This window comes from Thyridium curvatum, assembly GCF_004353045.1.
Source record: "Thyridium curvatum strain D216 chromosome Unknown NODE_1_length_1224711_cov_81.814160, whole genome shotgun sequence".
NCBI classification, from domain to species: Eukaryota; Fungi; Ascomycota; class Sordariomycetes; order Thyridiales; family Thyridiaceae; genus Thyridium; species Thyridium curvatum.
Window position 1 is genome coordinate 68,649 of NW_022156756.1, and position 25,082 is coordinate 93,730.

At 55.9% G+C, this 25,082-nt stretch overlaps 7 protein-coding genes across 7 annotated transcripts; 4 read left to right on the plus strand and 3 right to left on the minus strand.

Moving 5' to 3' along the window:
- Window positions 1–3,132: 3,132 nt before the first annotated feature.
- On the plus strand, window positions 3,133–4,326 carry E0L32_000024 (uncharacterized protein; the record flags this gene model as incomplete). The annotated part of the gene is made up of 1 exon (XM_031136574.1): window positions 3,133–4,326. One exon carries the CDS (start codon window positions 3,133–3,135, stop codon window positions 4,324–4,326), a length of 1,194 nt encoding a protein of 397 aa, XP_030997401.1.
- A 2,705-nt stretch (window positions 4,327–7,031) lies between these two features.
- E0L32_000025 (uncharacterized protein) lies at window positions 7,032–8,837 on the plus strand (the record flags this gene model as incomplete). The annotated part of the gene is made up of 1 exon (XM_031136685.1): window positions 7,032–8,837. The coding sequence occupies one exon, from the start codon at window positions 7,032–7,034 to the stop codon at window positions 8,835–8,837; it is 1,806 nt and encodes a 601-aa protein (XP_030997402.1).
- A 1,248-nt stretch (window positions 8,838–10,085) lies between these two features.
- E0L32_000026 (uncharacterized protein) lies at window positions 10,086–12,478 on the minus strand (the record flags this gene model as incomplete). Its single annotated transcript, XM_031136795.1, has 2 exons — window positions 10,086–10,119; window positions 10,179–12,478. The coding sequence occupies 2 exons, from the start codon at window positions 12,476–12,478 to the stop codon at window positions 10,086–10,088; spliced, it is 2,334 nt and encodes a 777-aa protein (XP_030997403.1).
- A 3,446-nt stretch (window positions 12,479–15,924) lies between these two features.
- E0L32_000027 (uncharacterized protein) lies at window positions 15,925–18,576 on the minus strand (the record flags this gene model as incomplete). Its single annotated transcript, XM_031136906.1, has 1 exon — window positions 15,925–18,576. The coding sequence occupies one exon, from the start codon at window positions 18,574–18,576 to the stop codon at window positions 15,925–15,927; it is 2,652 nt and encodes an 883-aa protein (XP_030997404.1).
- A 584-nt stretch (window positions 18,577–19,160) lies between these two features.
- E0L32_000028 (uncharacterized protein) lies at window positions 19,161–19,574 on the plus strand (the record flags this gene model as incomplete). Its single annotated transcript, XM_031137017.1, has 1 exon — window positions 19,161–19,574. The coding sequence occupies one exon, from the start codon at window positions 19,161–19,163 to the stop codon at window positions 19,572–19,574; it is 414 nt and encodes a 137-aa protein (XP_030997405.1).
- A 163-nt stretch (window positions 19,575–19,737) lies between these two features.
- E0L32_000029 (uncharacterized protein) lies at window positions 19,738–22,219 on the minus strand (the record flags this gene model as incomplete). Its single annotated transcript, XM_031137128.1, has 7 exons — window positions 19,738–19,941; window positions 20,013–20,295; window positions 20,344–21,553; window positions 21,629–21,765; window positions 21,823–21,888; window positions 22,010–22,091; window positions 22,204–22,219. 7 exons carry the CDS (start codon window positions 22,217–22,219, stop codon window positions 19,738–19,740), a joined length of 1,998 nt encoding a protein of 665 aa, XP_030997406.1.
- A 341-nt stretch (window positions 22,220–22,560) lies between these two features.
- Window positions 22,561–24,969, plus strand: E0L32_000030 (uncharacterized protein; the record flags this gene model as incomplete). The annotated part of the gene is made up of 5 exons (XM_031137240.1): window positions 22,561–22,593; window positions 22,645–23,503; window positions 23,689–23,889; window positions 23,940–24,404; window positions 24,491–24,969. 5 exons carry the CDS (start codon window positions 22,561–22,563, stop codon window positions 24,967–24,969), a joined length of 2,037 nt encoding a protein of 678 aa, XP_030997407.1.
- Between the last annotated feature and the right edge of the window lie 113 nt (window positions 24,970–25,082).

Below are 25,082 nucleotides of genomic sequence, written 5' to 3' on the forward strand. Positions count from 1 at the left end.
TCCTAATACTTATGTGATTTGCTCTTAGACATCGCCAAGCCTACTACAAGTACATGTCTCCTTGGAGATGTCCCGTCCCTGGGACGTCAATGACGATCCGGCTCGTTAGGCCGGGCATGTCGTCTCAGGCAGTCCTCGGAACATGCGCTGAAGATAACTAGTGGGGAGTAAGGGGCCTTGCATGCAGGGGCCTGACTCCACTGCATATAGTTATGCAGCCTAGGCTTAGTAGAGCTTATGATAGACGGCTATGACAAGGTTATCGATGTCAGATCCTATGGTTTGGTTTGCACAGAGGTGCTCTGCCGTTGTATGAAACCAATGTCAGAAGGTGCCAGATACTCGGTAACAATACCGTCCTCGACGTGACATCTGACATATTCTGGGGCAGCAAGGGGTCCCAACTCGAAAGGGACACACTCCCCCGTGGCCGACGAAATCGCGGGACCGGCTTCTGCAAATCTGACTGGCCACTTTAGTGATGAACTGCTGTGGATCTCAATCTGGGTAGGTGCCGGTTTTCTTGAATGATTCGCTGTCCTACTTGTATTTACTTCGAGTTCTCAGCACCGACGAGAGAAGCCGAGATTGAGATTCTAGAAGCCTCGTTACGGGATGATGATGTGCAACAGTCCGGTATCAAGAGGCCCAATCACGAAGCCCGACAGAGCATTTCTTTCAGGCCGGCAGTTGTCCCCAGACCAAGAGGTGGCTGTCGCGAAGAGTTTGCTCCCGGCCAGTGCATTGGATCGCAGGGACGTGACTCGAGGTATCGACGCCATGTATGATCGCACTGACAGATGTGTCAAGCTTCATCAAGCTTGACTAGGTAGGGCGCTGTCGGCCCTAAGTTGACTTGGCTAAGCTAGCTTGGCTCTTTTTAGCGAAAGAGGCAACTAAGGTGAGGGTTCAACGCCAAGTGCATATCGACAGACTCAAGATAGGAAGCGCCTCGCAGATTCCTCTACAGATCACCGATCGAGGGCTTGAAGGAGAGATCTCGCCTGGAGGAACTGCTAGAATAGGTATGTCCTTATTGCAGACGGGCATCCACCGAGGTCAGGCCGTGATCATGCAGCGTGACGAGCCAGCCGAGCTGAAGTCAATGCGCCACTGGGCAGATTGATTCGGTAAGACTTCCTCCTCGTCCATGGCAGCGCGTCGGTCGTGCTCTGAGGGGAGAGGCCTGAAAAGGCGGCCAGGAGAAGGAGAAGGAGAAGCGGAGCGGTTGCGTTGCCGCCAAGCAAACTTGCAACATTGGACGGGGCGTGGGGAACGCGCATTCCAGCCTGGAATCCAGAGCACTGGCTCGGCAAAAGCTAGGTACGAGAATCCATGCTGCGCTAGAAGCGCCGTTTGCAAGGCCAGGGACTCTAATCTGCTGGGTCTACGGGAGGCCCAGGCCGGCGGTGCGGTAGTTACTGGGACATTGTCTGACACGGCACACCATGTCGCACGAATCGCAGGTTCTGCACCACATGCTTGGGTCGCTCACTCCGTCTGCCCTGGAGAATCCATACCGGTGAAGAAGAGAAAGAAAGGCTTGCGTGGATGCAAGGGTTTGAAGCCCGCCCGCCTTGCTTACCCGAGGTTGGCTTGGCAATGAGATGTTTCTTTGTCAACGAAAAAGAAGAAAGCATACCTACGCGCGTAGGTAGTGAGTGTGCGCCGCCGCCACTGACTGGGCTTGCAGCAACAAGGCCTGTTGATGATGGCGTTGCTGGCGTGCCCCTGGCAGAGGCTTTGCTCGATTGCTGGATTGGGAACCGCCGTCACTCCTGGACTCCTGGACCCCGGTTCCATGCAATCTGCAGGTTCTCTAACCACCCTAGTAGGCGCTGCTGATGTGTGACATTGCCGCAGCTCCGGGTGCTTGCTTCTGGGACTGGAACACCATCCAACCCGCTCTTTGGCACTCCCGACCCCGTTCTCTGTCTTCGAAGAACTTTGCCCGGGTCCGTTTTTCTTTCTGGAAGAACCGATCGAATGGTTCGATTGCGCCGGTGAATCTCCTCTCCGCCGAACTAGTGCTCGACTCGAGGTGTCAAAAAAGAAGTGTCAAAAAAAGGCGAGAAGAAAAAAAACTCTATTTCCGGTGGAGGCCTTATCGCTAAGCTGTGAGGCGTTTGACTCGTGTCGAGGATCCAGCCCAGCGGTCGGCACGCCCGCCTGGCTTACTGGCTCAGCAGCGTGGGTCGCTCGGGTTCGATTCCCATTCTCTTCTTCAGCAGTTTGCATCCCTGCCCCCCACAGGTACGTACCCACGAATACCACCTCAGTACGCGATCTTTCCGCCCCGCGCCAGATTCCGCCCGCGTTTTCCTTCAGCAGGCTGGCAGGTTTGGGTTTGGGTGTGCTGCAGAAATCCATCCGACTCGGCAGAATGTGTGTGAACGGAGTAGTTAACTACCCACCCAGCAAGCAGCTAGCTACTCCGTAGGCTCTGCTCGTCGTCCAGGAGGTTACCTTCTCACACCATCCCCCGCTGTCAAAGCCGTGGCTTGAGCGCGCGCATCGCCCTGGCGCTGCTGTCATCTGTCTCGCTCATACCCGGTCGTTGGTCCCGGGGCCTTGTTTAGATTCTCTTGCTTGGCTGCAATTTGCTGGGTGTGACGCTTTCGCCACCACAGAGCAACTCTGTGGCTTCGCTTCCATGTGCTCATAACCTTGCCCTTGGACCTGCATCTGTCCCCGACAAATGCTTTTTGACCGTTTCATGGGCTCTCTCCCCATTTATAACCCTCTGCTTGGCCCGCCGCCGTCCCACGGACCTGTTTCCCCGCGGGTCAATAAGACTCGATGCTGCGCAGTGAACAATCTATTGTCTTATCTGCCAGGTCTGCCCGCTCCCCCCTTCAGCCGTAGACTCCCCTCTCTAGCGCAGCGCCGCATCTCCTCCTCACGGCTTTCACGTACGGCTCGCGATGCATGGTCGTCCGTCGGCTCCAGTGACGGCATTCAATCAGTCGGCGGCGTCAATCTGGCCTACAGCCACATCTTAAGCTCCAACCCACACAGCTTGGCAGGATCAGCATCGACCGATCGTGTCCGCCCGCCCGCGCCGGCGTCCTTAGCGCTGGCCCAGTCCATCGTCTAGTCCGCCGGCACTCACTCCGTTTGACAAGCCCATTTATGAACTGGGGATCCGCCCTCGACTGTTCCCCCGAGTCTCTCTTCACTGCCGGACCTGTCACACCCCCCATCCTTTCACCAGATCCAACATCATACCCAACCCATCAACCTGCAGGCTCGACTAGGTCGCAGCGCATTGATGGTTCTCTAACCTCTACCAAGGCGGCGAGCCAGCCCTTCATGTTTGAGCTATACGCCCTGGGGATGCGGGTTCAGGGACCCCGTCCCCAAGAGCAGCAGATACCGCCTGAAGACACAACAAGTGCGCCACTACAACAACAACAACAACAACAACAACAACAACAACAACCGCCACAACAACGACATTTCTCGCCAGAGAGGCCATTCCCCTCGCCGATTGACACGCCCGGGGACGGGCAGGCCTCGTCTCGGCGGGCGAGCATCGACTCGCTGACCAACAGACTGAGCAAGCAGAACCTCCGACTAGAAGACATACCGGAGAGGCCGGCGCCGCACACCTGCTACCCATCGCCGCCGTCGACACAGCACCACCACCACCACCACCACCCGGACTACCAGCCGTGCCCGGCCCTCGAGGTCGACCCGGACCTGTCCCCGGACTCGCCCTCGCGCTGGTGCGCGCCGCTGCCGCTGCCGTGGCGCGCCGACTTCTGCAGCGACAGCGACGCGCCGCCGCCGCCGCACTACACGGACTCGAGGAGGCTGCGGCGGCAGCTGTCGTCCAAGTTCCACAACGACCCGGACAACGCGAGCAGGATCCAGAAGCTCGTGGAGGGCATGATCTCGAGCGGCGAGCAGTGCAACGTCGTCTCGCCGCAGCCGTCGCCCCTGTCCGAGGCCTTCCCCGCCCTCGAGCCGGACGACGATGCTGACGCCGCCGCTGTCGAGGAGGGGTCCGAAGGGGTGGACGACGGCTACTTCGGGCTGGCCCTTGCGGCGCGGCGCGGCCCCGCGAAGAAGGGTCATGGCGGCGAGGAGGGCGAGCAGCAGCAGGCGGACCAGCAGATGAGCCTGCGCAGGGCGAGCACGCCCGGCGGCGTCAGGAAGATCGGCCCCCTGCGGTACAGGCTGTCGGCCGAGGTGGCGCTGCAGTGCCCCAACGTCGTCCGGAACAAGCCGAGGATGCGCCGGCGGAAGCCCTCGGTGTCGTCGAGGAGCGGGTGCCCGCCCTTGCCTGTCCCGACCGCGAGCCCGTCCCGGGTGACTGGGTAAGAAGAAGAGGGAGGAGGGAGTAGTTGATTGGAACATATCGAGATGGATCGTCGGCCGGGGGGGTCTCAGTTGCGAAGAAGGGTGTGGACAAGGGAAAGGCAGACTCCTTCCCCTTCCATGGCGTTACCGGGGGGAGGGCTGGGAAACAAAGGCCTCGCACCACACTGGTTCTTGTGGGCGAAGAAGGATGTTGGGCGCATTTGGTTTTTGAATTCTTCCACTACACACATTGACAAACGGCGTTGATAAGGTGGATATACCCCATGATAGACACACAGCAGCTTGTACACAATTGGTTTTTTTTTCTTTTTAGGAAGGATTCTGGGCGTCCAAGGCATTGTGATGGTGGTGGGCATTTTCCCACCACCTAGCTACCTCGTAGTGTACACGGCATTTATTTGTTCTTGGTCTTGTTTGCGAGGCCGGTAATCTCAGCAAATTGAACAAAGAAAACGTCAAGGAATCTGTGCATCTACAGTACTGCATTTGCCCATTGATGGTATTTTTTTTTTTCTTTTCTTTTTGGCAACGAATACTTCAATTTGTCCGAACACCGAAAGTCAAACCCCCCTTCTCCAGGGTTAGCAGCGCTGAGGTCGAACGGCGGTCCCATGCCCTGTGCTGTGCCCATCCCATTCCGGCCCATTTTTCAAGCATCATGCAGCTAAACTCTGTTATCCATTGATCTGCAGCTCAAGCTTCGTCGCATTGGATTAAGTGGATCTTGTACCGTGCCTCTGGGAATTGCCAGAAGAGGCAGCGTTAAGAGGGCCAAGGAAGACTTCAACAGAGACACAATCGAAGCGAACATCGAGGGCATTGCAGCTATCCAGCGTCGGCTGAGAATACAGAGGGCTGCTTGTTGTTCGGGTCGCAAGTTTGGGGGCGGCGGCTTGCCTCGAGCCCGCTGAATGTTTGCCCGTACTTGCTTGTACTTGTAGAGAGACTCGGCCTGTCTGCACCTTCCCCCAGTTGCCATGCCCCGCCGCACTGGGATTGCCCAGGCCCAACTTCACCGACTTCACCCCATCTGCAGGGCAAATAACCCCCGTCACCATCGTTGTTTGCTTTCTTCTCTGCCGTGGACATCACAAACTCGACATGTCATTGAATTGATATCGGAGTCTTGTCACTGCTTTTCTGTCAACGTCGAACAAGAACGATTCGCCGCTAGACTCACAATGGGCGGGACAGGGGCCGGCATCCTCCATCGAGGCTCCCCCGTGTGCTGCGGAGGTCGCCGAAAGCCCAGCTCTCAAGACAGAGAGACGACGACTCTCGGTCCCGCAACGCTCTTGTTTGTTTTACTTCCCCACGGCCGGGGATCTCAATCCTCAGCCCTATCACATCCCATCGTGGGCCTTGTGATCCTCGTCTTGGCCATTACCCCTGCCCTTGTCGTCACGCCCACCCTGTCACTCGTCATCACCCGTTGTCTACGATATTTCGTCCGTGAGAGACCATGCAATGCTTGGACTAGTGTCCTATGCCCGGTTACCGTACACCGCATCGAACATGGAAGACATCGGCGAGATGATGAACGAGCAGGGGATTTATCGCGATCCCTTCCTTATGCTGCCCATTGTGTTGAGCTCATCCAGCGATGGCTCCGACTTCTGGTCAACGGCAAAATATGCCATCATCCTGCATGGATCAAAGAATCTATTCTGTTCGTATGGAGAACCCGAGGGTCTCTTTGTCTCTTTGTCCGTACGCCTTGGCCCGCGTTGCGGCTAGCTCCATGATGGATGGCTTTGTCGCAAAGGGCATACACAATACCTGCCGTACCATGAAGCAAAGATACCTCGACACTCTTCATATGAACAACACTATTGAATGGATGAGAGTTGGGAAACAGATACAGCATATTTTGGACAAGATACCCACACACAGAGACTGGGCAGGATAATTTCCTGCGCATACAAGTGTCTCCTTCTGCCCAAGCTCCTGGTGCCGTATGGACAACGTCGGAGCGTGATGGGATGTCGTTCGTAGCAAGTGCTTGAAAGATCGCCATCACCAAAATGTCCGGCCTGTGCTTCTTCTATGTTGATGGCAGTCGCACTGGCTGTTTCTATCTTGGTCGTTTGCTCTCTCCACTTAGTCTGCACCCTCGGCGACCACAAAGCCTGACCATCATTGTATGCCGCGAAGATATACTTTTGGCCTTCCCAGGCGGCTGGATCCGACACGCTGCTAGGAGACTTCCAGCACGTTGTCGGTCCCGCCAGGCCCTGGTCTATGATGATGTTTGGCGTAGCTCTCCTCATAGGGCGGTGTCTAGTGTCATCTAGCCTTGTCATTGGTAGATTGATTGCAAGGGTGAAGGTATTCCGGGCGTTGTTCATGACCGAAAGAGAAGAAACAAGGAACAGGGAAACGGCCCCCCACACGCTAATACAACATCGTGGTCCCCGTTCGATATTCAGATCAGCAGCTATGTTCAGTATTCAGTACCTTGTGCTCGTGGCTGAATCTGGAGCCTTGAGACTTATTGGCCAAACTACCCAGGTATATATATTCCTGACGATCCCAATTCCTTGCTTTGACTGCTACCAACTTTTTTTTCAACGTGCATTTCTTTCTCTTTACAACTTTGATACCTCAGCGAAACTGGGTCCATTCGGTTCCAACTCGCCAACACCTCATAACACGATTCAGAAGTCTGGACAAGCAACCCTCTCATAGCCCACGCCTTCTATACCATGACAATCCAAATTCCGTGGGATACATCGCGAATGAGCACCCCAAGCCAGGAACCCCCTTCTCTGTCATTTGCTGGCACGTCCCCGGCTTCCAGTTACGGCGGTGCCGCAACTATCCAGGACGACTCCTTTGAGCAGTACATCAGCTTTGACGACGGTGTTGCTGCGGACCCTCAGGACCCCTTTTACACCTACCTGGCAAACGACGCTTCCTTATCCACGGAGCTTTCGACCTCTTTCGCCGAGACTGGCGGCGACCTAAGCCACGGCCAGCTTCTCTTCCACCCCGCGCAGCCTGTACACAAAGAACACTCCATATTGGCTGGCAAACGCATAGGACAAAGAAATCACCAAACCGGCGGCCACCACCCCTCCGGCCGTACAGACAGCAAAAGTCTCGAGGCACGACACTACGGTCGAGGATCCAACCCCCTACAAGTTGTCCCATGGACATCTCATCGGGATTGCAATTCATATCACCAACCCTCACCAAGGTGCTCACCCTGCACCACAGTATTACCTCAGGACACAGGAATGTTTCAAGGCAACCCAACAACCCCAAGTCAAACACCCAGGGCTCTCGGCAGGTCAATGCAGTCGTTGGCTGCTCCTGTCACGGCTGTGCCTTCACAGTCAAACGGCGGAATGAGACTCCAGGCTCCTTCCATGGGCACACACGGCCATCACTGCTACGGGACCTTGTCTCCAAGCCACCCTGCACCGCCCCAGGTGAAGCCAAACCAGCACCATCCCGTGTATCTGCACATGAGCTCAATGAATGAGACTTGCGTCGACCCGGCCGAGCTCACGTCTTCGGGGCACAACAGCAGTGATGAGTCGAACACGCCTTATAGGAGCCAGCCCACCACGCCTGCCAACACTCCCGCTCCCGGACGGAGCCTCAGTAGTTTGAGTATTGGCAACGCTGTTACTGACTTTGCCAGCCCGGCGCTCGTCGCCAAGTCTTCTGAGCCCTGGCCGTATCCTTTGCCCGGTGCCGAACTACCAACTCCTTTTCCTTCTCACGCCTCGGCACCGAACCACATACAGACGACTGCCGCCGGTGGCCAATACAACAACAGACTGCCATCCTCGGCGTCGGCAGCCCCCCTGGGGACGACCAGCCTGGCACATCCTTTCGACAGCCGGTTTCACGGCTACAACGGAGGCTACGGCCATGACCTACCCGAGAGCTGGACTGGCGTACAGGAACATCAGCCCACCGCTCCTGGCCATCGCCACCATACGACGTCTGGCCAACCCAGACATCAGCGTACTACCACCTCCAGCGGTGGCGCGCGGAACCAGGCTTCTTCTAGACACCGCTCTACTCTCAGAGGCCCGGCAGGTGTGCACCCCGGGCCCAAAGCGCCAGCATCAGCACAAAATCATGCGCCGGCCTCGAGCAGGAGACAACGCCGCCGCAAGCCCAAGTCCACAGGCAATCGCGTCCGCCACTCCTCCTCCTCTGCCGCCGCCGTCACCACCGCCAGCAGCAGCACTCCACAGCACCAGGAAGTCTCGTCACCGCCGTTTTCTCCTTCATCTCCTCCTCCTCCTGCTGCTGCTGCCGCTGCCTCCGGCGGTGGCGGTGGCGGTGGTGGAGGGATCAGGTTCGTCAACTTCACGCCCGAGGACGGCCGGCGGCTCATGGCCGGCGTGGCGCCGAGCGGCAGCAGCAAGACGCGCGCGCGCCGCGACCGCGAGGCCGAGGAGCAGAAGCAGCAGCTGATGAGCGAGGCCTACCGGCAGGCCGCGCTGGCCGTCGGCCTGCACCACCACCACCACCCTTCGCCGATGTACTAAGCCTTTTTTTCTTTTTTTGGGGGGGTACTTGGGTTGGTAGAAGAAAGGCAAGAGATATTTTGCTAGTTTCTGGTTTGTTTGTCTGGCTTGAAGGGTGGTTGGTCAAGGGACGTTTGGGAGCGGCAGACGGAATGAAATGGAATTATACATATAGTTGGGGTTTGATTCTGCAGGGTATATGACATGTCTGAATGGCTGCCTTTTTTCCCTTTGTTCTCTCTTTTGCGCGTCTTATATGAGTATCTTGGGACTTCACCTTGACATTTGAAATGGGTATTGGCGGTGTATTATGAATATAACTCGGTCTCAATATCTGCCCCCTCAATGCTCTGTTTTGTTGTCTTCCGTGCTCGAGGTTGATATCAAAGTTTCTCAATGAGAGAAGTTTCCACATGTAGTAGTCATTAATACATAAGAGGCGTTTGGCAGAGCACTATTCACGATCACAGTTCAGACTTCATTGAACAAGGAGAAAAAAGTACGATTAGCTATATCACTTCCCTAAAAGTAGAATTGCCCCGCCCCTGATTCCCGATAGAAAAAACTAACACACAGGTCGCCGAAGCGCGCGCGTGTGTGTGTATCGCGCGGTGAGATGCTTTGAAAAAACCGCTTTCACTCCCTTCACCAAACCAACAAGCCCAGGGGGGCACATGCGTGGTCGAATCCTTACAAAAAACCAGCCCACACTTTGCGGGATCCGTCACAGCCGGTCATTTCCTTCGAGCGACTGCTACCTTCTAGAAGGACTGGGGATTTTATATACAAAAAAACAATCCCAGCGGGTTCCGATTCGCTGTGGGTTCGCCAAACCGGGTTGACGTTTGTGGTACACGTGAGAACAAAACAAAATAAAAAAAGAGAAAAATTCCAGGGTTGTGACCTCTTATCCGACGCCATGTCATGATGCTTTGTAGATTCAACAGGACAAAAAAGTCCTCTCAGGAGGTGGATGCAATCCACATATTCCTCTATCACCTTCCGTCCAAGAGGCGATGATGGTTCCAGTCGAACCAAAGCGCAACATACAGTACTCGGTGTGGCGTATGTACGTTGTAGCTGGTTCGCTGGCACAGCCAGATCCTCGCCTATGCCGTTCTCAACAATCCCGTAAATGACCCATGGAGGTACAGCGAGGTCGGCTGGAAGCAGAAGTCGCTAGAGCCAGGTAGCGCTGTCACATTGCTGACAATGCGACATGCCACTGTGCAAGGCTCTGACGACCTGCCTCTCCATGCAATCGCGAACTTAGTGCTCATAACCGGCACCACGTTGCCACGGGCTGCAGGACTGTTAGTACGGTGTATGCATAGCTGTGAAATTCATGTTGATGCTGCTTACCTGGCGTTGTTCTGAGACCTGAAACCAGCGGGACTAGCGTTGTTCTGCGACCGGTACCCAGAGGACAGGTTCGAAGCAGAACCGTTGTAGGGGCTTGGTGACCTCATCTGGTTGTTGCCGTACCCATTGTTGTACGGGTTCTGGGCCTGATGCGGCTGCTGAGGCGGGCGACGGCCATCGGCAGGGAACAATGGCATTGAAGGGTCCACGGGCGAGCGAGGAGGATCCCTGTACGAGTTGGCGGTAGAGGGAGGAAGAGGGTGGTTGGCGGGATCGGCGCGTCGGCGGAGAGAGTCGGAAGAGATCGAGTCCGCATCGTCGTCCAGGTCGAGGCCACCCTTGTACCCGGCCTTGTCACCACGGGCAGTCGCTGCCAGGGCGTCGAGCTCGGTGGTGGTGGTGAGGCCGGTCTGCGACTTCATGAAAGAAGCACGGTCATCGGCCATGAATTGGTACCTGGCATCGGGGTTCTTGCGGAAGAAGACAATCACGGTTGTGACGATCAGCATGATGAGAAGAACCAGGGCGAAGATTGCGTTGGCGATCCAGAGAACGACACCGACGACACCAGTGACCAAGGGGGGCTGGTTGAACACGTCGGAGAAGATCAACAGGAAGATGGCGTTGAGGAAGTTGATGACGCAGATGGCAATGTTGAACGAGTTGGTGCTCTTGTCCATCCAGGGGCGCAGAACACTGGCAGCAATCAGAGCAGCGGCCTCAATCAGAACAAAAGCGATAGCCTGGACAGTGCCGTTGTGCTGCGCGCAGGCAACGAAGATTCCCTTGATGAGCAGGTATCCAAGGAAGGGAACGATGAAGTAGTAGGCCGAAGCACGGAACTGGACGTAGAGGAAACCCCACTTGTTCAGGGCCTGGGGGTCCGAGAAGAGGATGTAGGCAGGGTTGCGGTGCATGGCAACGGAGCGGCGGGCGATGCGAATGACCTTGAAGGCAGCCCATCCCAGAGTGACGAGGAGGCCAAAGAAGAAGAAGACGGCAAGGACAACCTCGGCAGCCGAGTCGACCTGGGTGAACTCCCACAGGCAGAGGATGGTCATCTGAGGGAAGCCAATCAGAGCCAGGCGGAAGAGGATACCCTTCAGAACGGTGAACCAGCCATTGCGGAACTCGAGGAAGGTATCGCTCTTCATCCACTTGTTCTTGACGGCGAGCTCGCAGTAGCCCTTGAAGGCAGCCACGCCGAGAACGGTGAGAACGACAAAGATGCAGAAGAAGGTCAGGCCGGTCATGAAGAGGTTGGTCGACTCGATGGTGGCGCGGAAGGCCACACGCTGGATACCGTAGACAATGTAAGATCCAGAACCGGTCTGGATGTTTCCACGCTTGGCCAGGGTGTTGGCTCCCTCAACGGCGCCCCTCGGCATCATGGCGACAGCCCGCTTGAACATGTTCAGAGCGGGAGCGGCAGCTTCCAAGCCTCGCCTGAGCAGAGCGCGCTTCTCGACCTGGACGGAGACAGTGGTCAAGGAGTCGAACAGAGTAGACGGCGTTCCGCCAGTAGCCCGCTGGTACCAGGTGAAGATCTTCTGCATGAAACCGACGCGAATGATGCCCATGCTCCACTGGAAATCCTGGGTCCACGACTGGACGACGGGCGGGAGAGGGACACTGCTCATTCCGACCATGGCTTGAGCCTGGAAGTACCCGAAAAGAGACATCGCGTTAGCAGCCAAGTGGGAAGCGGCGTTCGAGTGGCCAAGACCAGAGACGACGGCCGAGGAAGCCAGAGCGAGACCAGCGATGATAGCGGTGGCCCACTTGACGCCGACAAGGTCAACCGTCTTTCCGTTGGAGATATCAGCCTCGACACAGGCCAGACTCTGGCCAGCCTTTTCGCCATCGGTCGCGTTGATGCGAACCCGGACCTTGGCGTCGAGATCGGGAAAGGTGTAGGCAATGCCGGGAATCTGCTTGGCAGCGCTGGGGTCGACTTTGAGGTTGAAGGGCAGAGGGATCTTGCCAGCGGTCATGGGGCACAAGCCAGCGAGGTTGGCATCGCAGGGGTTGACGGTGGTGCGAATGAACTCGTAACCGTAGGCCGAAATGGCGACATCGAAGATAACGTGGCCTTGAACGGACGAGACGGCCAAAATGTTGACGGAGGCAGTGTTGTTGCTAGGGTAGAAAACAACATTGAAGAGACTGGCCGTGAATCCGGAGTCCTCTTGGCACGTATTGAGCGAGGTCGACTTCAGGAGCTGTTCAGCAGCAACGGGTGAGAGCACGGCTGCTAATGAGGAAAGGACGGCCAACGGCCGCGCAAGAGAGAACCGCATAGTTGCGAGCCTCGTTATGTGAAATTGCAGTGGTTTTTGTTGGTGTTGATGCTGTGCCCGGACGGGCGTGAACGAGTAAGAGAGGAATCCGACGCGCGTCGAGGATCGCCAGCAGTTGTCCACAGAGTCCTCAGTGGGAAGTCGTCGATTCGTCCGGTTCTAGATCCACGAACGGCCTACACCGAGAACATCAATCTTCGGCCGGGTATCGAGTGTATAAATCGAGGCGACGAGACGGGATTCGTTGTCGGTTGTCGACAAAAGCGAGAGGGCCGATGGCGAAGGCAGGGGGTGGGTGGTGAGCGAGAGGCTGCTGCCGACGGATTCCAGGTTAGATTGGATTCCCGGAATCAATCCAGCGCTGGCTGCGAGGTAGAAAAGGAAATCGAAACGACGGTGGTAGAGTGGAAAAAGGTCTTCAATCCCTCAGCGACGGAAGGCCTGGGAGGGATCAAATCAAGGTGGGATGTGAAGGAGAGAAAAAGAGGGTGGTGGTGAGGTAGTGGTGGAGTGTGTGCAAGAAACAAGGAGAGAGGAAGGCGATCGAGTTGACGGCCGGCCTGGCGTGCTGTGATTGAATGCGTCAACGAAAGGGGAAATCTGGGAATGGACGAGAGAGAGCAGCCGGGCCTGAACAGGGTTGGCAACAATGCGAGAATGGGGGAGCAGCAACGGGCAGGGAATGTACCTCCCCATCCATTACGTTGCACCCGCCATCAGGAGCTTGCGTAGCCTGTCTTAGCATTCATGCGCAAATTAGATCTTGGCGCACGAGCCAGGTACTTTAGGTCTGGGGCACTTCTCGGCCCCGCTGAGGTACCGCCCACCCACCTGGTGGTCCGGGCGGAGAAGGCACCGCTAACAACGGTACTTTGTGTCAGAGTGCAGATGCTGCAGGGACCATACGAGAGTACATTGGCCGATCACCCCTGGCACCACGTCCTACACGTACTCCGTACCTCTCTTTCTCTCCCTCCCTCACTGGGGGACCAGCGCCCGCCGCGCGCTCTCGACTCCCCTTCTGTGGAATGTGTGGAATGTCTGTACATGCCCGCTTTGTCCTTGGCGCCTAGCCATTTACAGGCTCGTATTGCCTTTGGGCGTCGGTCTCTTGATGGCACGGATCTTCGCGTTTCCCATCCAGTCAGCACTTTACGGATGCAATTTCGTGCCTGGATGATTTGCACAGCCCTCCTCTGCTCACACTGGCAATTTGGAAACGAAACCTCTCTTGCCTCTTTTCGCCTTACTCTGTACAGCAATCCCAGGTCATCACTGGTATCGCGTGCGTGTGCGACAAACCGTTCGACCGATACGGTGCCTGAAAGACTTCAACACCGGATGTGGCCTCCGCGACAAAGGACACAGGACGGGTGACACTCAATCAAGGTTTCCCGCGCCGAGGGTCCAGCAACAATGCCCAGAGTGCCGAGTGCACTTGGCTGAAGCAATAAAATGCCTGCCTTCCTGTGAAAATATTCCCATACAATACCTCATGTCTCTACCGACCACAGGACCAGAGTTGCCCCTGATAGTGGATACACCCCTCGCTCTAGCTCGCTACCATCTCAGTACGGGGATCCGTCGCAGAGGCGCTAACATCGAAGAGGGTTCCGGGCTAGCGAAGACGGCCCCAGGCGCTACAGTCCACTCGATCCTGATGGGCAATAGCCTGTAGTCGCTTACCAGAGACATACGACGACGACTACCAAATACGAGGGGAGATACAGCTCTGTATTCACCACCGATGTGTTATTTTTGGGAGAGCCACAAGAGAGCAATCCGTGACAAGATCTGACTCGGAGCTTCTTGGAACAGCTTCTCGGCTTCGAATGGTACCTTGTTCGCGCCCAGCCAATCTTTGCAACACTGGGCCACTGGCGGGCAATTCTTGTGCCATCTCGAGACACGCAGTGTTTTGTAGCGGGACCCGTCTAATCTGCCATTCGTCTTGCACAGCCACCCTGTCCCGAATGAGGGTGCGACACCATTCCCCATTCTTCTGCTCCGTCCCTGTACGTACGTGCCTGTCTGGGAAATATCCCAGGCGAGCAGCAGACCAAAACTGCCACTGCTCACTGTCGTGGGAGTGCCTCTTGGCCCCTCTGGGTGCCAATCGCCGTAACCGCTTACCCCGGCCGCGATGCAGATCCGATGTCCCGCCCAAACCTGTTCCCTGTTGAAGCACCGACCGGCACCGGCCGTTGCGGTTTTGTGTTCCAGGGCCATGATACAGACGTCATCAGCTTGCTCTGCTTCTCTCTCAGCCCTTGTCGGGCAGGGCGAAAACCGAAAACTGTATTTCAAGATGCCAAATTGGCTGCATCCAGCGTCCTCGCGATTCAGCTGGGCGATCTAAGACAAGCGTCCAACCCGCTCGAGAGGTTAAAAATAAGAACGTCCTCCAAACCTCTTCTTCGGTCCTGCAACGTTGGATCTCGTGTGCAGACAATGCAAGGCGCCCTGACTAATGAACACCACCGGCGCCGCCGTTCGCACCCACCACCCAGAGTTGCAAACCACGAGGTTCGGTGCTGGGCTTGCACACACCACATGCACCATCCATCCCACTGGCCACTGGGGAAGTCTCACCATCAACACCTCTTGCGCCGGGCCTGTCACAGGTTCTGCCAGGGATGCCTACCACACCACCACCGCCGCCACCACACATCATGTCCCCTTGAATCGTCATGCGCGCCGGTGGAATGTGTCTTGTAGATAGCCTTCCCGGGTTTACACTTTTGTGTGCAAGATCTGGTGGTTCTCTTTTTCATGTGCTTGACACTGATGTAACGAAAAGGGCTCGGAGCAGTGAGATCAAAGCTCCCGTCCCAACCAAACCCCCCCTTGCCCATGACGACTTGTTTGTTGCCCTGTGTCTGGTGCGCATATATCAGGATCCGTTTTAAGGTTAATCAATTTTAGGACGGGAGGGCATGCCGACGCCGTCAATGCGAGCCAGGGCAAGACAAGAACAGGACAGGACAGGACACGGGGGATCTACACAGGAAAGAAGCTTTTTGATTTCCCGCTGGCGATTACCAGATCTGGCAATCTGATGTTGTCATCCTGCATGGAAGGAAATATAAGCCCAATGAAGTTGGCCCAGTAGCAGTGTAGATCGCCTGCCTTGTTCGCTACAACAACAGCCCGGCGTGTGTTGTCCCTGACGGAAACATCATCAACGACGGAATGTCTATTGTTTCGATATGTACAATTATTACCATGACAAACCCTCCTTTCTATCTATCTCCCCAAGTATGGAAAGATCAAGCTATGCTATGAGGACCCAGAGGAAAGCAATATCATCTCTGCAAATGCTGGTTTCCTAATGCACCTTACACGTAGACGCCTGTGAATGATGCACACTGAAGAAACTCTAACCCCCCTCGCTCCTCTCTGCAAGGGCAGCCCAAAACAAAAAAAAAGTTAGAGTCACAATTCTATCACAGCCACTCGGACGGCTGCTCGACCCACGGCCGGTTGCTCTTGGCGTAGTCGTACCCGACCTTGTAGCTGCTCATGAGCTCCTCCTGGTCGACGCCGCAGTGCGGCTGCCCGTCGCGGCCCTCGAACCAGCCGAGCCCGTACGTCTTGCCCCGCGGCGCCGCGCGCTCGAGCCGCCGCACCATCTCGGCGCCGCCGACCCCCGCCGTGCCCACAAAGTCGTAGAGCATCTTGCTCTGGTGGATAAAGGCCAGCACCGACGCGATGGTGTTGGGCTGCCGCGGCAGGAACGGGTGGCGCCGGCGCGCGAACACGACGGCGGCCACGGCGGCCATGTAGGCCAGTATAAAACTCGCGAGCGCGAACGTGATCCAGAACGACACCTCGGTCTCCTGCCCGGCCTCGATGCTGTCCGAGGCGTCGCTGCCGCCGCCGCCGCCGCCGCCGGGGTGCCCCTGGCTGCCGCTGGCCCCGAGCAGCGAGGTGAAGGCGCGGCCCTCGACGGTGGCGAGCGAGGTGACGAGCACGGTGAGCAGCTCCGTCATGACGGTGCCGAAGCCGACGAAGAAGACGAGCATGTGCCTGTTGCTCAGGGCCTTGACGGGGACCAGGGCGAACGGCATCGCCGTGTAGTCCAGGCTGAGCGTCGTGGCCGGCGCGTGGCGCTTCGAGAGGATGTAGTAGGGCTCCATCATGCGGACCGACGTGTCGAGGCCGCCCCAGCAGATCTTGATGCAGACGGCGATGGCCGTAACAACGCCGGGCGCTTTGTCCGTCAGGGCGTTGACCGGGGTGAATAGGAACGCCGGTATCAGGCCTGCGAACAGGATGATGCCCAGTATGAAGGGGCCGAACCCCCAGATGGTAAGCATGAGAGGGTGAGGGTTCTTGGAGAGGTGGTTCTCCTTGTACCGCTCCTGTTCCTGCGACGAGACGGGATTCTCGTCGTCGGGGGCGAGGGTGGAGTTCTTGAGGATGTAGCGATGGTTCTTCAGTTTGTGATGGATGTCCTGGTGCGTAGCCACGTCCATGTCTTTGAAGTCCATCAGGATGTGGGCCGAGACAGCCATCGAGGCCAGGCCGGCGATGCCCTTCACGTCTGCCAGGAGACCGGACCTCCTGGTCTGGAGCTGCCAGAACAATATGCACCCTAGGAACGCGATTATGAAGAGAAGGACCGTCAAGAAGCGCGACCACACCGCGTTAATGGTGATGAACTTCTCGGCCTCCGGATGAAGCTGTCGCTCGTCGCGATCAGGCTGCAACGAGATGGAGGCGGCACTCAGTGTCGGGACGAGGGAGATGGCGAGGATGGACGCAATGGACGACACCGCCACAGCATAGTGCTTGCAGTAGATGGCCCGGAAGGGGCGGAGAAAACTGAAGTGCGTGATGTAATCCACATTGATAGATTCGGCCGCAAGGGCGCCGCCCTCCTTGGAAAGCTGGTAGAATGCCTCCAGTCTCTTCACCTCAAAGTCGGTAATCTGCCACAGCACGCCGTACGAAACAGAAAGTAGCGTCGGCGCGAATTTGAAGGCAAAATAGTTGAAAGGGTTGATGTCGTTGGGCGATTTGAAGGTCAGAAGAGGGTTCCTGGTGGATACCTGGTAGACCACTTCCTGGGTGCCGCCGAGGAGGATGGAGAGGATGATCAGCATCAGGAGATAGGGCCACCTCATGGAGAAGGGCTTCCAGTCGGGCTTGGGGAAGAAGACCTCGGTCCTCTGGTGCTTGACCGGCAGTGTTGAGCGCCGCATGCCCGGGTAGGCGTCGTCCGGGTTCGGGCCAACCATAAGGCTGAGGTCAACATCTGATGGCATGGGTTCGGACTCCTCCATGATCACCTCGACGACCTCGCCACGCTTGTTCGCCTCGTCCTGCGCAAGGGCCTTGATGGTAGCGCGCCGTCCCACTGGCCGCCTCTTTGTAAACGATCGCGTAAGGCTGCGATCTACCGTGTTGTTGGTCGCCAGCAGGTCAGATTCTTTGATAACGGCCCCGGATGAGGGAAAGCCAGAGCCCAGGCCGCCGGTGAGGTGCCCGCTTGCTTCTTGCTGCTGGCGCCTTTTGAGGAATTCTTCATCCTGGCTTGTTGCCGGTCCCACGAAGCCCGTCACGTCGTACGGCATGCCGTCAAAGCCGTTCTGGTCATCCTTGGCGAGCGGGGCGTATGCATCAGAGGTGCCCATGGGGGCGGCGGCCGGGAGCAGTGTTGCCATATCGATGCTCTCTCGGGGGCCGTCGTCCTCCTCAACGATGGTACCGTGGTTCCTTCTGAGCGAGTAGCCGCGCCCAAAGTTCCGGGGAGGCTGCGAATGCGATCCTCCGCCCCCATCTACGGGCTGATAAGCACCACCGCCCCCACCGCCGTAACCTGCGAAGGGCAAGGACCAGCCGGAGACATTTGAAGAGGATCGCGATACATTCTGCTGGGCATATGTGTTGCCCCTCAAGTCGTGCGATGACGGAAGTGAAACGAGTGACTCCCTGCCTCGGAGAGGAGGATTATATGTCTCTGCTGGGCTTGAGTAGGTATCGTAGTCTGTGATGTCAGAGATATTTGATATTCGGTGACTGAGGTGCTGATCAGAAGGAGAAGGAGGCGAATAGGGCTGCCAGGCGCGAGAGCCCGTGCCGTGGGAGTCCATGATCACTTCAACATATTAGGCGACCCGACCAGGGAGCACTCTTGTGGTTCTCCGGGTACGCTAGGCAGAAGGTTATCTCAACGTAGCGTTCGCTGCGAATTCCACAACTACCGGGCTCCTGAGAACTGAAAAAAGGGTCATGAAAGTCGAGGAGTTTGGGGTGAAGATGAGCAGGCAAGGTTGGGGTCGAAAAACCAGAAGAGCTGGATCGAGAGCTACCTATTGAAGTGATCAACGGGACGGCCCCCAAAGAAGCGCGTCCCCCTCGCTATAGGTACTTTAGTGAGTCTCTGTTGGAGGGACCCTGCCTGGTGCGGCTGATTTACGGAGTAAAAGGACCTGCCAGCGGGACGTCGCCTCTAGCTATTAACGATCCAATTAGGCACGGGCCCTAGTGTCGGGATCCAGCAGCTGTCCACTAGACGCGCGGGCCTGTGCCACCGTTCCTGGAACTCAGGCTAGCCCTACCCAGCACCTTGTCCAGAAGGAAAAGCATGCAGGAACACCTAGGCTGGAGTTGAATGGCAGCCAGCCAAAATCAACAGACTCGCCATGACTGCATAACTACTATGTAACCTACCCGCATGGGCCCCACGCTCGGCAACGCTGGTCTTCCTTCTCCCCTATTGTACAACCGCAAGAATACGCCTCATGCTAGACGGTGCTCGGTCCTGGCGCCAAGAATCTTGGAACAGGCATCGGCAAGGACACCGCGCGGCACCCAAGATGTACAGCCCCCGCGATCGAGAGAACCGGTTCACCGAGACGCCTCAAAGAGTGCACCGAGCATCCTCTTCGTCCGCGATCATGATCTTGGTCGCAGAAGGCAATGGGAGCCCTCCCGATCTTCCCCAGCCAGCCGTGACCAAGCTGAGGATCCTCCGGAACAGAGCCCCAGACTAATGCAGCCCAAGCAGCAGCTGGTCGCTAGTGGTGGCAGCCCCAGCCAATGGACTGGGGTGCTTGTGAACAGGGAGGGCAGTAAGACGGGTTATTGATCCTTCGCATGCCCCGATATCCAAGCATTTGTAAGAACTTTCTTGGGGATTGAAATGAGCTTTGGCTGCCCACATCCCCACACAATCACAGCCAGTGTTTGCAATGGAGAAGATGTAAGGTAGTGGGATAATCCACTTGCCAACTACACACAAGTCCCCGGTTTCAAGTCTTGAAAAAGAAGTTGTATCTACGAGGATCAAAAACCTCAGGAGCAAACATTCCAAACTCCCCTTGCACCCTTCCTTCCATCTTGAGCACTTTGGAGAATAAGGCGTCCGCTCGGGACTTCAATCCGGGTAGGTTGGTCAGTAGACCTTGCGCAAGTTGCATCCAGTCGGTGACTTTCAGCAACTCGAGACGAAGAGGCTATGGGCAGAAACCATCAGCTATAGGGTCCTTTGCAGAGGTTTTTCCCCTCCTGGACAAGGCATACGCACCGGGATAACACCGTCCACATCAAAAAGGCCCAACCTTGTGGCTAAAGCTATGGTCTCGGCCGGCGAAGCTTCCCCTTTGATAGCATGAGCTGCGATATAGTGTAGCTTCGAACAACCATCGACTATCTTCTCGATGCCACATCCTTTGGCCTGCTGGTTGCGTAGGAATACGACGAACTGCCTCATCAAGTTCACGTCCGAAAGGGCTTCCGTTGAAAACGGATCGTCGAGCACAGCCGCTAGCAGTAGAAGAGTTGCCGAAAGTGGGTGACAGATCAATCCCCTAAACTACTTAGTCATTCTGCAGAAACATCAGGATAGACCTTCTTACCACATGGTTATGAAAGGGACCCTTGGAAAGTTACGCAAAAGGGCGATGATGGCTCGTGCTGCACTGGTGCATTTAAGCCAGTCTCGTTGCGCCCCTTTCCCGACTGGATTGGAGTCTTGGTGCGGTCGAGGCAGTGTTGAGCCGGAATGAATCTTGATCATCGCACTGTGGTACTCAAAATGCATCCAGACGGCATGTATACAGTTCTGCTCGTCCGGATAATTGTTGATATCAACCAGGGCAGGCACAGCCTGCAACCACTCATCCAGATCGTGTTCTAATCGTAACCGCACTGTTTCTGCATCGTCCTCCTTTCGATCGCCAGAGAGATAGAGTTGCTTGTGTATGCGTGACTGGATAAGGGAAAGGTTTGCCATGATATGTAGAGAGCGTATCGACTTGCCGTCGCCTGTGGTGGGAACTGCTTCTTCTAGCTCGCTGTCCCCATATATAGGAGCCACCCCGTACTTCATTGTCGCATCGGAACTAGCAATTTGAGTTACCCATACCGCCCGTGGAAGCTTCTCAACAAGAGGGCTAGTGTTCGGAGCTTGTTCCTGTCTCTTTGTCAATGTGATAATCCGCAGAACTTGGGCGGCTGCCCCCGTCAGTTGCAAATAGCTTCGGGCGTCTCCAACTGCTCGAAGGAAGATCGCCATGGATACAAAAGCTTCGCAGGCGATAGTATCAGTTCCGGACAATAGAAGTTCCGGAACAGTCGAGTAGGCATTCTTGAAGAATCCCCAAGCCATCGGAGACAACACATCGAGGGATTCATTCGAAGCTCTCAGAAGGACCCCAGAGGCCAATAGTGTATTGAATAGAGCCCATCGGCCAGGATCATCGTCTGTGTCATCATTCGTTGTGTACTGGTTGTCGATTATGCTTCGGTCTGTCAGGATTGTGAGAAGCGGAGAGTAATTGTCTTCGCCGTCCGTCAGTATCAATGCCAGAGCTCTCGCCTCGGACTCCGGGGGACGCGGTGAGAATATGTGCCTCCTGAATGGTTCACGGTCTAGATGGTCCTCTATCCGCTGACGGACCCTATTCAGGTCCTTGAACTTTTGAACTAATGCTCTCATAGGGTTGGAGTTGCTTAGATCCGTGGATGACGTCTCTCCTGGCTCGGAGTCCAGTACATGGCCTCCTGCAACCCCATGCAGGCCAATCATCGGGTTGAGCTCAATGTTATTTTGGGTGGTCGGCGACACTAGCATGAGCAACAGCATAATAATCAGTTGTTATGACTTGATATCAAGGTCGAACATTCTTAGAAATAACCTACCATTGTCCGCTTGACTTGGATTTGGCAACTCTTGCTGCTCACCAGCGACACTTGAATCTTCTTGGCTCTCAGTGCTCTTTTGAAAGGAGGCTTCTAGTCGTTCCAAACGATCTTCAAGACTCTGAATGTAGGCTTTACTATAATGCAATTATATTAGTTGCGTTCCGCGAACCATCTGGCGACGCGTCACACACCTCTTTCCTGGTCCCCTTTGTTTCCTTTGGGTGTATTGGCAAGTGAGAGTCAGTGCCGAACAGTTGCTGCAGGTTGGTAGAGTTCCATCACAACGCTTCTTGCGCCTCCGGCACTGTAGACAAGCCTACAGCCATAGTCAACCACAACTGTCCTAAATTGTTGCTTTAGCGGGCAGTGGGGACTGACACTTGTGATCCTTCCTTGCGCTCTGTTGGCTGCTCGTACCGAGCCTGATTGGTTGCCGTTGGCTTCTTCCATGTTCTTCCAACTATGGTTACAACATCATTATTGTGTGTCTGACCACAACCGAGGGCATTTGTTGCCGTAGTATGTCATCCGAAGCTCGGGAAGGAGTGTGATCCACTTGATTACTAACGTACCCGTTTCTGAAGACATAAGTTCCAATGCAAAAGTCATGTACTAGCTCGGGGGAATTGGGTGGTTTAGGTACCTAAAATCTCACCCGGAGGGAACAATAATTACATCGGAAGTCTTTCGAATACATCCCTTGGTCGGATACAGATTGGGTCCGCTCTAAACCCGTCTTTCAAATCAGTATAGATCCTCCAGGAAGCAAACGGCTAGGTTACAGATGTAGTATAAAATAGCTGTAATCTTTCATTTTGAAATCATGGAGATATCTCAATACTTCAACAGGTTCGATCTATTTTCCCTTCAAGTATAATCTGAAATTCCTTAAAATTCACGGAATCACACCTCTCCTCGCACTTTACACAATGACTGGCTTCCAGAAGATTGCCCTCATGGGTGTAAGTGTCAACCACTACAGAAGAGTCAATCATGTCTAACAAAACGCCCAGAGAGGTTTCCTCGGATCCGCTATCCTTGAGCAACTGCTGAGTGCAGGGTACTCGGTCACAGTTCTGGGGCGCTCGGAAAAGTCCAAAGAAGGCCTTCCAGCCAACGCCAAGTTCGCCGTAGTCGACTACGAGTCCATCGACAGCCTCGAGTCTGCCCTTCGCGGGCACGACGTAGCTATCTCGACTGCTGGGATGACAGCCATCTCCGGCCAGAAGCTGGCCATCGACGCCTGCATCCGAGCCAGTGTCAAGCGGTACATCCCTAATGACTGGGGTTCGGTCACCACCGACCCCGAGGCCGCCCACTTGCCTTTCCTCGTTCCCATGAAGCAGACACAAAAATATCTCACGGAAAAGGCTGAAAAGAACGAGATCGAGTACACCATCTTCTCTGTCGGAGCCTTCACGGAATACGTCGTGAAGGGTATCATCGGTTTCAACTTTGCTGACAAGACGATTCAACTTTTCGACGACGGAAACGGTCGGTTCAGCACTACTAGCGTCGCCAATATCGGCAAGGCGGTCGCTGCGGCTCTGAAGAAACCCGAGGAGACGAAGAATCGAAACCTTTTCATCAACGACCTCGTTGTGTCGCAAGGGCAGCTTGCTTCGTTGGCAAAGAAGTACTCTCCGCCTGGCACCCAGTGGACTGAAACGTCCATCGACTCCAAGGCTCAGTATGATAGGCTCATGAAGGAGGTGGAACAAGGTGCCGACCCCCAAAAACTTCTGCAGCTTCTCATTACAGTTGTTGGAAGCGGGATGTTCGGCGCTGCGTACAAGCGGGTTGACAACGAGCTGGTTGGCCTGCCCCTCCTGACCGAGGAGGACCTGGATGCAAAGTTTGCGGCTGCTTATGGTCAGTGAACCAGATGGTTACGATAGTGCCAACCATTCCAACCTTTCATCGAGTTAGTTGTAGCTTTTAGAGATCTAAACATGATGATCCCCGCGTTGTCCACTCCACAAGCGTTCTCCACTTAGTACATAAAGCAACATCCCGCTCGAAGCCACGACGATTGTGAACTGGCACAGATACACTAGATTACCAGCGACTCTCAAACTACAACCTGCACACCAAAGCACTCGCCGACACAATGCCAGCTACCGAGGTTCAGCGCTGGGTAACCCGGCAAGATGGCGTAGACAACCTCTTCCGGGACAAGGCACCTCTGTCTCGTCCGGGCAGAGGCGAAGTGCTGGTCAAGATCAACGCTGTCTCCCTGAACTACCGTGACGTCGAAGGTTCGTGGCAACCTATGCCCCCAAGTCTGCCGAATAACGTGTCTCACCAGAGCATGCACCTCCAGTCGCCGTGGGCGAGTACAACCACCACCAGTCCGTATCGGCGGCCGACGCCCCGCCCGTCGTGCCCTGCGCCGACATGTGCGGCGTCGTCGTCGAGGCCGGCGAGGGGGCCGACTGGGCCGTGGGCGACCGCGTCGTGTCGACCTTCAACCAGGCCCACCTGACCGGGCAGGTCAGCGCGGAGACCATGCGGCACGGCCTGGGCCTGCCGCTGGACGGCGTCCTGCAGACGCACCGCGTGTTCCCCTCAACGGGCCTCGTGCCGGCGCCGCGATACATGTCCGACGAGGAGGCCGCCACGCTGCCCATCGCCGCCCTCACGGCGTGGATGGCGATCAACCAGTTCCGGCCGCTGGGTCAGCCCGGGGGCAAGGGCGAGGTCGTCCTGCTCCAGGGCACCGGCGGGGTGAGCGTCAGCGGGCTGCAGATTGCGCATGCGGCCGGTGCAACAAGTCAGTCTTGCTTTCTCTCTAACCTTCATTCTGTCGGGTTGGGATTAGTCTCGTGAGGACGTCACTGGCTGACAGGGAGAAATTAGCCATCATTACCTCCTCTTCGGATGCAAAGTTGGAAAAGGCAAAGGCGCTGGGGGCAGACCATGTCATCAACTACCGAAGCGTTCCGGACTGGGACAAGGCCGTCATGGAAATCACGCACGGCAACGGTGCCGACATCATCTTGGAATGCGGAGGGGCTCAGACATTGCGAAAGTCCTTTCGATCGATCGCCTTTGGGGGACTGATTGCCAGCATCGGCTACGTTTCGGGGAAAGAAGACGATGAAGCCGGAGATCGGACCAGCATCAACCTTCTGGCTTTACTTCGCACTGCCACCCTGAAGGGTATCATCAACGGGCCCCGGGATCGCTTCTTGGAGATGTTGAAATTCTATGAGGAACATGAGATTCATCCAGTCATTGACCGCATTTTCACTTTCGAGGAAGGGAAAGACGCATTTAAATATCTTCAAAGCGGAGCACACGTCGGTAAAGTCATCATTCGAGTCAACAGTTCCTGAGAGCATGTCAGGGGCGCAGAACGAAAAGAGAATGCGAATGGTATGGTCATATCGACGCTCCCAGAGATCCTAGTCAAGGCGATTGACTCGTGACAATGTCACAGTGCTTTAGG